The 18,327-nt window shown below is 41.8% G+C and overlaps 1 protein-coding gene across 18 annotated transcripts in view; it reads right to left on the minus strand.

Annotated features, from left to right (window-relative positions):
* CHN1 (chimerin 1) overlaps positions 1-18,327 on the minus strand; it is a 146,363-nt gene that overhangs the window by 43,115 nt on the left and 84,921 nt on the right. The window contains exon 1 of one of the 18 annotated variants that reach the window (XM_065561863.1): positions 8,192-8,422. The exons of the other annotated variants lie outside the window; for them this stretch is intronic. Coding sequence (XP_065417935.1) covers positions 8,192-8,200 — 9 coding nt within the window. The 5' untranslated portion in view covers positions 8,201-8,422. Of the gene's footprint in view, positions 1-8,191; positions 8,423-18,327 lie in introns of those variants that run through there. 18 annotated transcript variants of the gene reach the window in all.

The raw sequence follows: 18,327 nt of genomic DNA on the forward strand, positions 1-18,327 counted from the left end.
TAGTTTTTCTTGTGACCTGGTTTTTCTAAATAAGATTTAATTGGGATATATACACTTATTTTTGCTAGTCTCAGAACCAGTGAGATCTTATTTTACTATGTATCATCTACAGAAATGTTTTGTACAGTGTTCCATGGCTTACAATGCACTCTAATGTGTCACTTTCAAGCAGCTAGCAACAGTCATGTTATAAAGCTTAACTCAGGCACGACATAATAAAATAGGTATCATACACGATATTTTTCTAAAATGGTAAGCCAACACATTCAGTGTGTGTCAAATATTATAATAAAATAAAACTACTCAATGGGAAATTATGATAATAGACCATTCCAGATGCATAGATAAGCTCTCTAAAATCAGAAAATGCCAAAGTCAAGCTCGTGTGGGCAACCTTTCCTCTCGCTTCTTGTGCATGTTCATTATAAAAGAGTGTTCAGTATTAGGACCACCTGGGTCCTCTTTCAAATACAATATCATATTATTTTTTTTCAACCTTAGATACACATATGTAATATCTTACAGTTTTTGTCATTCTCATAGGCATTTTTACTCTTGTAATGATTCAATATACTTTTCTTGATTTAGACTTTGTATATAATAAATTCTCTGTACTCTAAGGAATGTATTTTAATAATAGTCAGAAGCTATATTATATACATTTTCTTTACAATCAGCAGCACAGCCTCCCTTACACATGTGTCAGGGAATGAGCTTTTAAAAGAAACCCGATTTGCTATGCACTTAGCCACCTTCTAGTGTTCTCACTAAATAGCTAAGCTAGACATGCACATATGTGCAGAAAATCTTTCCTTGCCTGCACACTTTATGAGTGTATTTTATGGATCAGTACACACTTTTCAAAGGGTAATAAATCGGTTAAATTGCTAAACCAAGCCCCAATTTTTTCCAGTACAATACTAGGCATTTCTCCTTATGAAGGCTATCTCCATTCCAAATCTCATTTTCCCAGGCATTTCAGCTATAGGCTTGTTCCAAAAAGGTCACACAGTTTCGACTGTTTGGAATTTGTGACGAGTTTTTTTTTCACCGTCCTTGAACGTAATTTTTTTTTTTTAAACTCAGGATTTCCAGACACAATTTACCTACAGATAGAGATGATGCATAGAAAATTTCAGCCTGGAAGGCAAAATATTTAGAAACTTATGAGCAACTAAAAACAGGAGATTAGAATGGAAAGCATCATGCAATCTCAACTACTAAGATTGTGGTTGCCGTTTATCCTGCATCACATCTAAACACAGCTCCAACACAGAATTTTGCTTTATAAAAATAAACACAGTCCCAACCTCTCATATCAATATGTAACACATCTCTAAATACAATATATTTCTGCAGAAAGATATTTTCAAGAAAAATAAAATATTTTCACAGCTATACTGTGCAACTGCTGCAGCCATACTCTGAAGCTATTGAAATATATTTATTCTGTGTGTAACTCGGTTTGCGTTAAAAGCTACTCAGAGATGAATTTGCTTTTACAGCTGGCTGAAAAATGAAAACCTATTATTGAGACAAATTTTAGAATGCCTGGTATTGTCATTCTGAAATGATCAAAATGGATCCAATGCTAGTTTTTAAAAGATTTATTGTGAAATTTGTTTTAAATTTTTTTGTAAAACTTTTATCAAAAAAGTTATTGAAATGGTTAACATTTTTCATGTAAAAAATGTAGATAATCATTTACATTTTGATGTTTTCCATAAAAATTTTGATAAAATCCAAAAAACATGCACCATTTTTCCACAAAAAACTTTTTTTTTAAATAGGCCATTTTAAATAAAAAAAACTTTGTTAAAAACATTCATCCGGCTCTATTTGTGCTGTAAAATTCAACCTTAATTCACATGTAATCCTTTAATTGAAAAAATAATTAATAAACCCAAAATTAAGCTAAAAATAGGAGATAAGCCATTAATGTTTTGTGTAGTCACTGTGCATAAAGCATGAATTGTGTTTTATGTTTCTATTTTATGAATTGCGGCTGGAGAATATTAATGTTATACTTTTGTAAGAATTTTAGATTCATGCTAGTATAAAAGATGGTAAGATTTAGAAATATGAAATATAATGCTATAAGTTTTACTTGAACACAGTTCTCATAGACTAATAAACACACTTCTAAAATCAAAAAGATCTTCACACAGTCAACTTAAAAAGTTGTTATTCTGCAAACTTAGTTTTACAACCCTCCAATCACTATAGCTGATTTCAGTCTTGGGACAGTCTTGGGACAGTCTGGTTTATTTTGTTACTACAAACATGGTTTGTTTTAAGTTTACTTAGATGCAAGTTATCAAAACTGGCCTTTTGGAAATGACAAGTGGAAAGTGCAGACTGTCAAAAACAGTCCACCGTGACTGTTTATCTCTATTACTAACTCTAAGCCAAAAGCAGCTAATATTTTCTGTGCTGTAGAACAATAGAATCATAGAAATGAAGGGCTGGAAGGGACCTCAAGAAGTTATCAAGTCCAGCCCCCTACGCTGATGCAGGACCAAGTACACCTTATACTATACTGAACAGTAAATGATACTGAGAAGTATTCCCCTATGCACAATACTGCAAACAATTTTAGTCCTGTATCACTGGATTACATGATACATTAGAAGCAAGTACTACAAATATATTAGAAGCAAGAAGATGACTAAGGACAGAATAGGCCCTTTACTCAATGAGGGGGGAAAGATAACAACAGAAAATGTGGAAATGGCAGAAGTGCTAAATGACATTTTTGTTTCAGTTTTCACCCAAAAATTTAGTAGTGATTGGAAGTCTTACATAGTGAATCCCAGTGAAAATGAGGTAGGGATCTGAGGCTAAAATAGGGAAATAATGAGTTAAAAACTACTTAGACAAGTTAGATGTCTTCAAGTCGGCAGGGCCTGATGAAATGCATCCTAGAATACACAAGGAGCTGACTGAGGCGATATCTGAGCCATTAGCGATTATCTTCAAAAACTCATGGAAGATGGGAGAGATTCCAAAGGACTGGAAGAGGACAAATATATATTGCCAACTCATAAAAAGGGGAATAAGGACAACTGGGGAATTACATACCAGTCAGCTTAACTTCAGTATCCAGAAAGACAATGGAACAAATAATCAAGCAATCAATTTGCAAACACCTAGAAGATAAAATGACAAGTAACAGTCGGCATGGATTTGTCAAGAACAACTCATGTCAAACCAACCAAATAGCTTTCTTTGACAGAGTGACAAGCCTAGTGGATGGGGGGAAAGCAGTAGATGTGCTATATCTTTACTTTAGTAAGACTTTTGATACTGTCTTGCATGACCTTCTCATAAACAATCGCCGTCATTATCTAACCTGTTCTTAAAAACCTCCAAACATCTTTCAGGAATGGTCTAGTTATTACTACTGCTGCCTTGAGTGCAGGGGACTGGACTAGGATGACCTCTCGAGGTCCCTTCTAGTCCTACATTCCTATGATTCTATTATTTTCAATTTAGAAGAAATTCAGCTTTATTTTTAAGTACAAATACATGACTGATCAAAGCAAGATACCTTTTCAACTGCCAAACAAAAAAACCCTACATTTGCTTTTTTTTTTTTTTTTTTTTAAGATATGTTGATATAGTTGCCTGGGTCCAACAATGGCATAAATCCAGAGTACTTCAACTAATGCCAATGGTTCTGGACCTACATGACCCCATTAACTTCAATGGAGTTACTCAGCATTTAGTGAAGTCAGAAACTGGCCCACTGTATCTTTAGAAACAGAGGGAGGGGGAATTCTAGGGATTTCCTTAAAGTTTTTTTTTCCAAGTGTAAGTATTTCCAGAGAACTTTATGGAAAAGTTTTAGAATGAACATAGCTGCCATTTCAGTGTTAAATCCCATGCTGCAATAGGGTGACCAGATATCCTGATTTTATAGGGGCAGTCCCGATATTCAGGGCTTTTTCTTATATAGGCTCCTATTACCCCCCACCCCCGTCCCGATTTTTCACATTTGCTATCTGGTCACCCTATGCTGCAATGGCTTCATTTTGAAAGTAATTGCCACAACTTTATTCATACTGAATAACCAAGACACTAGGCATGCAACCTAGACTAGACACTATCCTGGCAATAAATCTTCTGCAGAACCCCAGCACAGAATACTCCTATGCCCTTGAGTGGGGCAGCACTGCGGGCCCATTCCCCTATTGAGGGCCCAAGGCCTGGTGTTCTCAAACACCATGTTCCATGCACCAGGAGACTGGCACCTCCACTGTGTGACTGACCCTCTTTGTCTTGTATGAAACTGGTCTAACTCACTGATGTCCCCTGCGTCCCTGGAAAATAGCCTTAACTTACAGGTTACTCCCGTAATGGAATGCCTCCCCCACTATGGGTGTATTTAATTAGTTAAATCATCTACTCCAATCCTTCCCTTATAGGCAACAACTACCAATCAAGAGGCACAAAGCAAGCTGTGACAGCAGAACAAATGCAGAGTTGTTACCAAGCTGTATGTGAGTAAGACAAGATAAATCACAAACACTCACCATTATTAAAAGGATAGTCAGGAAGGTCAGAATTAAGATGTCATCTCACTCTTAACTCATACTGCAGTGAGGAGAGAAGTGCAGCAGTGAGAGTTAAAACTAAAACATCAGCCTGCACACTTAAGTTTCCTCACTCCTGACAGCTCATATAATCACTATCACTTACTCAGGGGCACAGAGGGGGATCAAATGGGGGCAAATACCAGCCAAACATGGCAAATAACTGCAGGAGGGAGAGGCAGAGGAAAATGGAGCATGACAGATATACTCTCTCCCTTCCCTTCAGATAGCAAAAACCACTCTGCGTGAAAGCCATGTAGTTAGGGCTCAGTGGATTTTTTTTGAGGGACACACTGTTGCCAGCTGTTGGGGAAGCAGATTTGGGGTGCATCAAGGGGGCGCTGTACTCTGCAAAATGGTGGGATTTTCCAGAGGAAAACCCCCCCAGAATTAATGCTGCCTCTTGCAACATTCATTTTCTATCAATAGCTTCTATAGTGCCTCCATCAGGTGCTTGATCCTGGAAGATGCTGAGCACAGGTCGAATATTAAGGCAATATGGGGCCTGAAGCACATCACAACACAGCACCTTTGGCCTCCCTCCCACATTAGAGTGCAGTAGCAGAGTGACAGGGACCGTATGCTTCAGTGGGGCTACTCACATACTTCAAATTAAGCATATGCTAATGTGCTTTGCTGGATCAGGGCTAAGGTACTCAGTACCTTGCAGGACGGAGCCCTAGAAGATGACATTGTGCAACCACCAATTAGTTCAGTCAGAGCCAGCATGGCCAGCAATCGAGCCAGAGATTGGCAGAGTATATGGGGGTCTTCGGTTCACATAGATACCCTTCAGCACCATGGATGGAAAAAGAATGGGACAGGCTATTTCCAAACATAACGATTCTGCCTGGGCCTCTCAGCCACAACAGGCCAACATCAGGGTTGCAGTGCCAGGGCAGAGGGTGCTGCTATGTGTGGTCAGTGCCCCCTCGACAGAGCAAGGCAGCGGCAGTGCTGGTCTATGATTTTGGGCTCCTCCCATGAATTTGGGCCCTAGGTATGTGCCCGGTTTGCCTGTGTGTTAATCCAGCTCTGGCCACATCTCCGTTTTTTTTTTAAATGAGTTCCAGGATATGACAGCAATACTCAATATAGTGCAGACTACTTTTCCTTAATACAGTCATGTTTTTATGAAGATAATACAAAATCAATGTTGTTGTTGCATAGTTACAGAATTTAAACAAATAGTAAATAGTAGTTTCTCTACACACACACACACACACACACTTTGCATATGTAATAGTGTGTCTAAAAAAAAACAACCCAAAAAAGACAAAATGCAGTTGGTGGGTCACTACAGTAAAAAGTTTGGGAATCATGCTATAAGGCATCTTTTCTAATCCTTCAGTCATTCTCATGGCTGTTCTCTGATCCCTCTCCAATTTAACAACATCCTTCTTAAATGGGGACACCAGAACTGGACACAGTATTCCAGTAGCAGTCGCACAAATGCCAAATACAGAGGTGATGTAACTTGCTTACTCCTACTCAGTATTCCCATTTACACATCCAATGATTGCAGTAGCCCTTTTGACCACAGTGTTGCACTGGGATCACATGTATCCAGTATAACCCCCAAATCTTTTGCAGAGTGACTACTTCACAGATGACATTGTGATATCCTGTAAGTATGGCCTACATTGTTTGCCCATGGATGTCTGATCTTACATTTGGCTGTATTGAAACACATATTGTTTGCTTGAACCCAGCTTACCAAGTGACAGTGAATTTACAACCAATTGCACCCAAAGCATGACACTTTTCACTACTCCACAAATCTAGTGATCTGAGACACCAGTCACTTGAATAACTAAGTAATTAAACAGTCTTTATAAATAGGTATGTAAGCATTCCCTTAAACACCACTCAACTAAAAATACACAGCCTACAAAATGGAGCAGCACTTCAATTTTTCTTGGGTGAATAACCAAGGGTCCTATATTGATTCTTCATAATCTGGAATGGCTGCTATAGGGAGGAAATAAATAAAAAAATAAATAAATAAAAAAGCATATATTTTCTATGCACACCAGAGCCCAAGACTACTATACAGATTCTTGTACCGTGGTGCTCACCATAATACCTGAGCACCTTCCAGTAAGTAGTGCATTAAGCAATGTTTGTTCTCTCATCCTCTTCCTCATGCACGTTTAATGCTAGCGAAGGCAAGGTCAAAGAACTGCACCTTGCACTTGGAGCAGAAGGTGGTGACGTTTGTGATGGCCTTAGCTTTGGGAGAGGGTGCACGGGGTTCATTTCAGTATTGGAATGGCTTGTGAGAAAGCTCTGTCTCTAGCACAGATGAGCATTACTGAGTTGATTTCACCCACAGTAGAACATGACTAGGCAGGCACTGAGCTAGGACAGTTGCTTACTGCACAAATTTGCTTGTTTCACTATTTCCTCATCCTCCCATTCCCATACACACACACACACACACGTCATTCACCTTGTCACAAACCAGGACTATGAGATGTCTGGGTCAGGGACTGTCTTTTTACTTCATACCTATACAGTTCCTAGCACAATGGGCTCCTGATTGAGGCTTAGAGGTACTAGTATAATACAAACGGTAAATACCTATCACCTACAGATACTATTCTAGAAAGTTCTTGCCTGGGGCAACAGCATCCTGAAAGGAGTCCCGGTAACCACATGACCCTAATTAACTGCCTTGACTGAGCACATTGGCAGCTCCTCTACCCTCACTTTCCATTTTGTCAACTTATTCTATTTTTTTCAGCTAATGGCATTACATTTATCTATCATTTTCTTTTATTTCCTTCTCTTGCCCCTCTGCCTTCTCCTGTCTGTGGGGATCTGCATCACTGTGACCAACAGACAATGGACATTTATTTCAGTGAGGTATTATCCCTCACATAAAAATTTCTTGGGCTGTGATTCCTCATGGCAAATTTTATCCGGAATGTACTTTTAAGCCATGTACAAACCCCACAACACAACATGCTCTAGCACAGGGATAACAGTCATAATATAATGAAAAGCAGAAACTGCATTAACAGTAATCTTTCATCAAATGTCCATTTTCAGTTATATACCACATTAAATAATCAAAGAAAATAAGGGCTATAAAATAAATATTCAAATTCCACCTTAATTATATTTAGTTCTAAAAACTTTAGAGGAAAATTATGATTTATTTCTGGAGTGTCCCACAATATGCTAAACACTTTCCAAATATAAAAGAAGGCACAATATCTGCACCTTAAAGAGTTTACACAGTCCCTTTTGTCATACACAGTTCCTTTTGTCAAGAACCCCAATCATTCTCAACTATTTACAAGAAGTGACATTTCTGATAGTGACAAATTTTTATGGAAAAATTAATTTACAACACAGTTCTTTATCTGATCTACTCCAGAGCCATGTTCTCATAAGCAGTTTTTACATGAAAACCCTACATATTTTTTAATTAAAGAAATTAAATTTGGGGATAATAATTGTTTGGTCCACAAAGCTCTCTTTGATTTGAGTTAATTTGCAGTATTCAAGGAATAGGAGACTCAGAGCTGGATATAATGTGTGCAGGCATTATGCACGTTTCTTTTTATCTCTTGTTAATATTTTCTTACCTCATGCATACTATTTCACATCCACATCAGTCTTCTCATGGCAAGCTGCACTCTGCCCCTTATATTAGCCTTTTTTTGTTCTGTGTAATAATTCAATCTAGAATGATTCAATACACTTTGTAATTGAAAACTGCAGCTCATTAATTTCTAAACATTCTTTGTATTTCATGCTACACCTGTTCTTTTGGCACAGCCAGTATTCTGAATTCATCCATGTCCTCCGGAGTAAGCTATGTTGCTAAGATACATGTGTTGTCACAGTTTTCCCCTCCAACATACTTTCAGTTCGTGATCATTCTTGTTTAGCATAATTAAGACTGAAAAGTGCTAAACCCTCTAATCCTTGCTAAAATAATCCTGGATATAACCCCAGTAATCAAGATGAGTTGATAGTTTTAAAATATTTTTATTACAGATTTTTTTTTGAGTTGTAACATTTGCAGGTAACATTCTTGCAGATCATAATGTGATTTCATCATCATTCTGAAGTCCCTTGTTGATCATCCAACACTGAAAAGCGCTCGGAACTGTGGTGGTCCAAAGTGTCTACTAGCACTTCCCCAGGCCCTGATCCTGAATTTCCTGAGTGCAGGATTCTGCATGGGTGCAGCTGCACTTACACTCAGTGAACTGCTACATCAGGCTCAAGATTGACTTTCAGACAAGGCTAGAGTACAGAATCAAAATATGGATCAGATTCTGCTCAAGCATCAAATCCTATTTGCCTTACATATGCTCTCAGTTACACTCATGTAACTCAGGAATAACAACTGACTGTAACCATGTTACTTCTGATTTAAATCTAGAGTAAATGAGATCAGAGCTTGATTCAAGATCTCCAGCAGTGGAACTACATTCTAAAGAAGTCTCAGAAATAAAGTCCTTAGGTTATTACCAGCAGTAAAGTCTTGTAATCTCTAATTCACAAGAGGTATAAACATGTGCCCAAACTGAGCTCAGAGAGGGCATGTCTACACTTACCGTGGATTGACACTGCAGTGATCGATCCACCGGGGGTCAATTTAGTGGGTCTAGTGAAGACCCACTAAATCAACCACTTATTGCTCTCCCATCAACTCCGGTGCTCCACCGGAACGAGAAGCATAAGGTAAGTCGACGGGAGAGTTTCCCCTGTCAACCCAGCACAGTGTAGAAACCACAATGAGTCAACCTAAGTTACGTTAACTCCAGCTACGTTATTCCCGTAGCTGGAGTTGCGTAACTAGGTTGACTTAACCCCATAGTGTAGACCTGCCCAAAGACTATTCAGGTACTGAACATTAGGCAAGTACTTAGGTCTCTTGTTAAATTTGGGCCCTATCTAAAATACAAGAAGAAAATGGTAAAATAAAAGAGGAGGAGGAATGAAGAGAATTACTAATTGCAGGGAGCTTCTACACCACCAAAGTGAAATACAATATTTATCATATTGTTAAAATTGTAAAGTATGGAAAATAAAGCAAAGACAAAACAAGAAAGTTTCTCCCTTACAAAGAAAATTAGAAAATAAATGAAAAGATGAAAAACCTTCTCATGCCTGTAACTTCTAACGGGAGTCAGGTTTTATTACACTGTTCAGATGCTTTTTGTTCTCTTCTAGTTGCTGCTCCCATAAAACAACCTTGCTGGCTTTGGTAACTTGGACAACTGGGTGCTTTTGGACATTACTTGGTGGTTTCTTGGTTTCAAACTAGATTAGCAGGCACTAGCGAGTCTAAAAGTAGAGCAACTAATATCCTAGACTAGAAATCAGTCAGTCTATATCCTATTTGAATGGTTCAATCCCTCCCCAACCCCGTACATATTAGTCTTCTTTCCCATTTACTACCTCTTTGTCTCCTGTTAAATTTTCCTCCCATGTGAGTGTTTATGTGAGAGGGCAGCAAACTCACCCATGTTGCTGGTTGAAGTGATTGCCACTAGGAATTCTCACTCCAAGAGTCAGCAATTCCAGGGATGAAGAAACTATCATCTCAAAAGGGGAAAAACAGCAGTTCTGAAACAAATTTAAATAGCTTCTTCATTTTAAAATGGTATCATTCTGAAAATGGGCTGCCACCAACCCATTTCTCCATCAAAGGTTTGTGTTATATTAGCTATTTGGCTTAGGAAAAAAAGTCAGTGTGCAGCCAGAGTAGATTGTTTCTATCCCAATGATTTTTTTTAAATTAATTGGCACAAGTCTTTCTTAAAACATGACTTTCAGATGAAGCCCAGGAAACTACCACTCCTAAGCCCCTATTGCCAATACAAAAATCTGGCATTTCATTTGGAATTTGAGGTAAAACATCTTTGGAAAGAATATTTTGTTCTTCTGAACACCAAGACACATTGAAGTTAAAAATCCATGCTTAAGGTATTTCATTTTTACAACTTTAAATACTGAACCAACAGATGTGTTTTCTTCTGCTTATTCAGCCAAATTATTTTCCCTTTTTATCTTATCCAGGCTCTTTTTAATTATCTTTTTCCAGACTAGAAGTAAAAACAAAAACAAAACAAAAAACAAAAAAACCATCCACAAAACCTCACTCTTCTCTTGTTTTAATACTACTAATAACAATTAACATTTTAAGTGGTTGAAACCATAAAAAATAGATAAGCTTATTGTTGTTTGATTCTCAGCTATAAAAATAGCTTAAGAGAATTAACCCATAGCCCCAACATAAGTTATTCAGTAGCTACTAGTATATCAACTTGCTGAGCAATGCATCTGTCTTAAAACCTTCTGTTTATTGCAAAGGTAGTTGTCAGTTCAGAGGTCTTTTGTCAGTTTCAAAGCACCAAGCTGCAGTTTGAATGCTAACAGCATTTGGAATTTGAACTGAATGAAAAGCTGTCATTTAGGATCTGAAAAATTTCAGCTCCACGAAAAATACAAATATACATGATGTTACTTTCAATTTTCATGCATTTGTGTTAAACATATTGCTACTTTAAGCTGATTCTGAGTCACAGCAATGTTTGAATGCAAATCTACCTCACTTCCATATTGGCTTTGGTAACTGCTTCATGATAACTTTTCTGCACTGTAAAATCACCCAAAACACTCCTCACCCAGTAACATGTGAGACGTGATATAATGCATAACACTTAGTAAACACCTCCCAACCATGTTTAGTATAGAAACAAACAATATAACCTTTCATCTCCATATTCATTTACTCTTGCCTAGGAAAGGGCAAAGCTGCTTGCTCTTTAAATGCTACTATCCCTGATTCACACACTGAAAACTAAGAACATACACCCAGTAGTAAGGTTTAATGTGGGACATTATTCTTGGCAATAAACTAGGGTGACCAGATCAGAGACGTGAAATATCGGGACGCGTGTGTGTGTGTGTGTGTGTGTGTGTGTGTGTGTGTGTGCGGGGGTGGCGGCGGAGCAAAAAAACCCCAAACAAACAAACCCAAGAGCCAGCAGCGGAGGAAAAAACAAAAACAAAAACAAAAGTAAAAAGCAAAAAAAACCCCCCCAAAAAACAACAAGAGCAGCTGGATCATAGGAAAAATTGGTGGGGGCTGAGCACCCACCAGAAGCTCCACGCCCCGCCTCCCCTGCACCAGCTCGCCTTCGCTCCACCTCCACCTCCCCTGAGCTGGGTGTCGTGTCCTGCTTCTCCCCCCTCCCTCCAGCGCTTGCGCCGCCATGCAGCTAATTAGCACAAGACTGGGAGGGAGGGGGGAGGAGGAGGAATGTGGCGTACTTGGGGAAGAGGCGGGGCCAGGGCAGGGATTTGGGGAGGGATCCAATAGGGGAAGGATGGGTTGGGGGCGGGGCCGGGGGGCAAAATATCGGGACAATTCGTGTCCCGACCGAACATCGGTCAGGACGCGGGACAAACAAGTAAATATTGGGACAGTCCTGATAAAATCGGGACTTCTGGTAATAAACACCCAAATCCTATAGACATACCAGTTTCCTATTTTTACTTTGACACAATATCCATCTAACAATTGATATAACTATCATGAACTGAATGTAGTATACAAGTATATCCAGGGCTGGCCTTACTATTAGGCGAACTGAGGCAGCCGCCTCAGGTGCCAGACTGGGAGCGGGGGCGGGAAGGGGGAGGCCACTATAGGGTTACCATACGTCCGGATTTTCCCGGACATGTCCGGCTTTTTGGGCTCCAAATCCTCGTCCGGGGGGAAATCCCCAAAAGCCGGACATGTCCGGGAAAATCGGAGCGGTGCCGGGCCGGGGGCTCGGCCGGCGGTGCCGGGCTGGGCCGGGGGCTCGGGGGCTGGGCCGGCGGTGCCGGGCCGGGGGCTCGGGGGACGGGCCGGCGGTGCCGGGCCGGGGGTTCGGGGGATGGGCCGGCGGTGCCGGGCCGGGGGCTCGGGGGCTCGGCTGGTGGTGCCGGGCCGGGCCGGGGGCTCGGGGGCCGGAGGCTCGGCCGGCGGGGCCGGGCCGGGGGCTCGGGGGCTCGGCCGGCGGTGCCGGGCCGGGGGCTCGGGGGACGGGCCGGGGACCGGCAGTGCTGGGCGGGCCGGGGGTGCTCGGCCGGGCCCGGGGCCGGCACCCCAGGGCCCGAGCCGACCCAGGCTGGAAACAAACAACAATTCAAAGTTGAATTTTTTAACCAGGTGCTAGATCGGGAGCAGGCAAACTTTTTGGCCTGAGGGCCACATCGGGTTTCAGAAATTGTATGGAGGACCGGTTAGGGGAGACTGTGCCTTTCCAAACAGCCAGGCATGGCCCGCCCCCGCCAACCTGCCCCTGTGAGGCAGACCCTGCGCCGCTGGAGCAGAGCAGCTGGAGACCGGGAGGGGAAGTGCCCGGCCGGTGGCGCAGGGTCCGGAGGCAAGGGGGCTGCCCGAAGCCCAAGTGCTACTGGCTTCACGGTTTGCCGGGCAGCCTCCAGACCCTGCGCCCCCGGCTGGGCGCTTCCCCTCCCGGGCTCCAGCTGCTCTGATCCTCCCCTGACTCTTCGGCTCTGTTTAAGAGCCAAGCTGCCCGAGCCAGCGCTACTGGCTTCGGGCAGCCCCCTTGCCTCCGGACCCCAGCCGCCGGCCGGGCACTTCCCCTCCCGGGCTCCAGCTGCTCTGCTCCAGCGGCGCAGGGTCTGGAGGCAGGGGGGCTGCCCGAAGCCGGTAGCGCTCGGGCAGCTCGGCTCTTAAACAGAGCCGAAGAGTCAGGGGAGGAGCAGAGCAACTGGAGCCCGGGAGGGGAAGTGCCCGGCCGGGGGGCACAGGGTCCGGAGGCATAGGGGCTGCCCAAAGCCCGAGCGCTACCAGCTTCACGGGTTTGCCGGGCAGCCTCCAGACCCTGCGCCCCCAGCTGGGCTCTTCCCCTCCCGGGCTCCAGCTGTGCTGGGGAAGCGCCGGCCAGGGGCGCAGGGTCTGGGGGCTGCCCGGCAAACCGTGAAGCCGGTAGCGCTTGGGCAGCCCTTTTCGCGTGGCTGGGAGGGAGGAGGGGGAGTTAGGGCGGGGACTTTGGGGGAATGGGTGGAGTAGGGGCGGGGCCGGGGGTGGGAAAGGGGCGGGGCCAGGGCCCGTGGAGTGTCCTCTTTTTTTATTTTTTAAATATGGTAACCCTATAGTTTGCCCACCTCTGTGCTAGATTGTGCAATACAGTCAGTTGAACGTTTCAAGCAAGGGGGTATGGGGGCGTCATTTGAGCTCCCCTCCTCAGGTGCCAAAATGTTGTGGCCCGGCCCTGAGTATATCTAGTATAATTTGATCATCTGGGCCTGCAAATGTTAGCTTGTGGTTAACTTTATGCACATGACTAGCCCCACTAAAAGCCAGGGATATCGATGCTGAGGGGTCAATGCTAAAATAACCCAGCCAGCAAGTGTCAGATTTGTGAATCTGATGGTTCCTGTAGCGCTCACAAACATTAGGAGATGCACATCGGAGAACATTAAAAGCTGCACAGCTCTAAATAATTGGCGCTAATATTTTAAAAAAAGAGTCTAGGTTTGTTAGAGTTTATAACTTTCTAATTCTAATCCAATTTTTGAAACATCTGGTATCCTTGCAGTTGCTGAGGACTAAGTGTGACAAGTGGGCAGTAATAAGAGCAAGCATTTCTGTCTATCTAGGTAACTAAATTGCTCTCCTGACTTTATGCAAACTCAAAAGAAAATTTTCAACTATGAGCTTACACCAAGAATTGAGAATTTAATTTAAAAATGATTAGTTGTGACACTTCGAAAGGAATAAAAATAGGGGTCAGAACAGGATGGCTATTACCGCTTTAACCATGGGGTATATAATAGCTCCAGTATTCTTTTACACCCCAATACATCTAAAAAAATCATTTAACCATTTCTGTCCAGATCTCTAACAAATGTGATAGCTTTATTTTCTTTCTGCTGTCACTTCTACCCAAGTATTTTACTCTCCACAGGTCTGCAAGGTTGGGGTAACCACTTATTAATGGACAATTATAATTGCACCAGATGTGCCTGCCTACCGTGGATTGAAAGGTGTAGGATGACCGAACGATTTTGAGCTCTACATAAAAGCCTGATGATGTGGATTCCTATGCAGGATGATTTAAAGATAACTGGTATAAAAGTTGTTATTCATTTAGATGGGAAAACATTTCCATACCTTAAGAAGGAAGGAGAAAATGGTTGAGAGCTTTGTGTATAAAAAGGGATAGCTTATTAAGGTGGTAAAATATATGTATGAGGAATCTCTCAGTATACAGCTGAAGAAGGGTCTGATGTTAATCCTTAAAACACAAAGCATTAGAATCTTGGGCTTTGGTTCACGACCGTTTCAGAGTGAAAAGAGCCATGACCACTACCACTTCCTGCAGTCCATGGGTTTTCCTTGGGAGTCTCATATACAAGTACTGACCCAACCTGATTCTGCTTAGTTTTTGAGATTAGACACAGTCATAACTCCAGGTGATTATCATCAGCTATACAATGTTATGTTATAAAATCAAAGCAAGGTAAGAAAAACTTGTAAATAACAAAATTATCCCTTTACAGTTCTCCTAATTCAAAAAGTCCAGCCTGTTTCCTGTAGAAGTGATTAGTAATAGAAAATAATTAGAACAAGGCAGATGGAAGAAGGAGGGCAAAACAAAAACAACATATACAGCCCAGGAAACAGCCTGACAAGTGATGGAATTGACAGTCAGCAAACCAGCTACAAAGCACCACAATTTGAGAGTATTTTATGTAAGCAGGCCTATTGCACAAGTAAAAATTACCATTAAATACCATCTTTAGAAACAATGACCAAGAGACCCACTTTATCCTAGGTATGACTATTGGAAAGATAGTGTCAGAAATCGCAATATACTGCTCCTAAAATCCCCTCACCATTTTCTCAAATAACCAAGGAAATGATTTTCCCTGAAGATCCCTCTTTGTAACCAGTGATTAAAATGGAAGATGAGCTCCTGTGCACAGTTTATAAAGATAATACAACGTTGCATTATGGAGTGATGAGCTGCCTGAGCCTCCTGTAGGACCTTCTCTCCTTCACATCTCAGGAGACCCACAGGAGGGATCTGATATCTTTACCCACCAGCATAGTTCTCACCCAGATTCTGACATCTCTGTGCCCTCCTCCACTTTACTGCATTTTTGCAGTGATAAAAATTTCCCTCATGGACTACGATAGGTTTGTCCTTTGGTGGAGACATCAGGGTGAACTATGCTTGGAAGAGAGATCTGATCGCTTTTTGGGGCATGCTTGGGTCGCAGGATGGGAGATCTCTTCGTGGGTATCAGGAAGCCCATCTCTCCAGAGCAGACAGCTATATTATCTTATAAACTGTACACCGGAGCTGATTTTCCAGACCAGCTATTATATGGGGTAATTAATCTTTCTCCTTGCCTTCTCTTGCTGCACCATGAGCTTATCCTAAGCATCGTTCTCTGTACCCCTCTGTTCCAGGCAGCCTCTTCATATCTCTGAGCAAGACACAGGGTAAGGGTGTCCTCCTGATCCCTCATTCCCTTTCCACAGACCCAATGATTTGGGAGGGCCTCGAGAGCAGCTCCGTGGTAAAGCAGGACAAGACAGGAGAAAAAAGCAACACTTCCTTCCCTGCTCCACCTGACAATTAACTTTCTCCTCTGTGATGAAGGACAATAAGGCTAGTGAGAGCCACAGGAATTTGGTCTGCTGAAGAAGGTAGGAAAGTGCTAATGCCTCCCTCCTTGCCGTTTCCTGCAGTGAAGACCTTATCCTCAGCTCTCCCACCAAACCCTCTTTGCTTTGGACAGCTCCTTGGGACCTCCACCAAAAGTTTACTCTTCCTAATGTACCCACCCTACAGCTGCGAGGGCTTGTTATGGCCCACATCTATCCCAAGACCCACAGGGGAAGAAAAGCAAGAAGTTCCTACAGCTTGTCAGGATTGTGGTGCCACGACAACCTCCTAAGGCTCATTAGGGGTTGATGCACTTACCTTGGTAGAGCCCTACTTCTGTGCACTGCCCGAGGTCTACAGGAGATGTGCACCTCTGCTAAGGTCTTAGCAGACATGCGTTAGTGAGGCGATCCTCTTCTGGCATCAGGAAATAAGAAGGAAGCCCCCCACCAACCCCCATGCTATGACTATTTAAAAAAATGAAGGAAATTTCAAAGGTCAAGTTTAGGTTGCAATGGTTTGAATGCTTAAGTTTAAGAAACAAAAACAAACAACTCTCCATCCCAAACCTACAGTATTAGGAACCCTAGAAATGGCTGTACTTTACAAATAAGGCACTCAATCTACCTTAGATCTATGTGCCCATACCAATTATCTGACAAGCATAAAAAGGAATAATATCTTGTTTTATCTAACAGATTCATTTGATTAGTTTTCACAGAAGCAGAATTCTCCAATCTTAATTTTATAGCAATGGGGCTGCTTTACAGTCTTCTTAACAGTCATTCACAGTACACATACACAAATTCCTGAACCAAAAAGAAAAAGGGTTTATTGAAAACAACCATTCTCCAGTCTTTGCCGAGGGCCTGATTCTGTGAACCAAGGAGAACATTAAGCACCTGACAGGTTGGGCCCTGTGATTCCAAATGGCAGTCAATTATCCAAGTATAATTAGACAGAGAGCTAAAGCGCCTCTGTAGATTAACCTAATTTGCCCTGCAGTATTAGAGCACTTATGTGATAAGAGCAAGTTAGTGTGGTGAGAAATCATCTCCGTAAGTGTCAGAGACACGTATATAGGAGACAAATAATTAAATTACTGCTCTGTGGTTCACATTCTTAATAGTATACCTACAAGGAAGGGAAGATGGTAGACTGGCTTCTCTACAGGGACACAGTATTATGAAGCAAAGGTGCCTTGTGTTAGAAATACAACTGTAACTGGGCATTTCTTAGATTTTTAATATCTTGTGTAATGTATGTATGTATTTTAACTCATGTTCTTGATAGGCAATAATGCAGGTGAACCCCTGAGAGGTGCCAGCAACTTTAACTTCACCTTAATAACATTATTGTGTGAGCATTACACTAACATTCGTTGGACACACAAACTCTTTCGTAGGACCTGACGTGTTAATTGGAATCAGCTGGGTGACAGTCTTTTAGTACATATCCTCTTAAATAATGTACAGGAATAAACAGTGGCCATCTAAGCACCTACTTTGAGTTAGCAAGGATAAAGGGAAACAAGAATTCAGATTTGAAGAAACAGAAATACTAAGGAAGCAGGGAACTGGGATGTAGTCCACAGTTGGAGACTGGCTAGAGTGTGACTAATTGATACTTTCTGAGCAAGACACATTGGAATTTCAAGGCTAGAATGTGGATTATTGTAAGAAAAATATCTTTACATTTCATTTGGGAGTTTTGGCTCCTAAAGCAAGAACAGTTTGTATGGTCTTTTTATCTATCTGCTTTGTATGTATCTGCTTTACTACAACCATAGCATAAAAGTAATGTAAGGGGTTAATTGCTTTCAGTTAACACGAATGGAAAATACCTCTCTCTACAATCTATAGAAAGGATTCCTTACATTACTTTAAAGTGTTCTTTATATTCCGATGTCCTCACACTGGAAACCACCTATTATTCCACTCATCCTCTTTTATCAGGCCTTAAATAATAATAAAACATTCTTAATGGCTGCTAGTATGCTTAAATAATTATTAGTGATCTTGTTTCAGAATGAATGGGTACTATCCCTTTAAATGGAATCCCTCCCG

This window comes from Chrysemys picta, chromosome 11 (assembly GCF_011386835.1).
Source record: "Chrysemys picta bellii isolate R12L10 chromosome 11, ASM1138683v2, whole genome shotgun sequence".
Classification (NCBI taxonomy): Eukaryota; Metazoa; Chordata; order Testudines; family Emydidae; genus Chrysemys; species Chrysemys picta.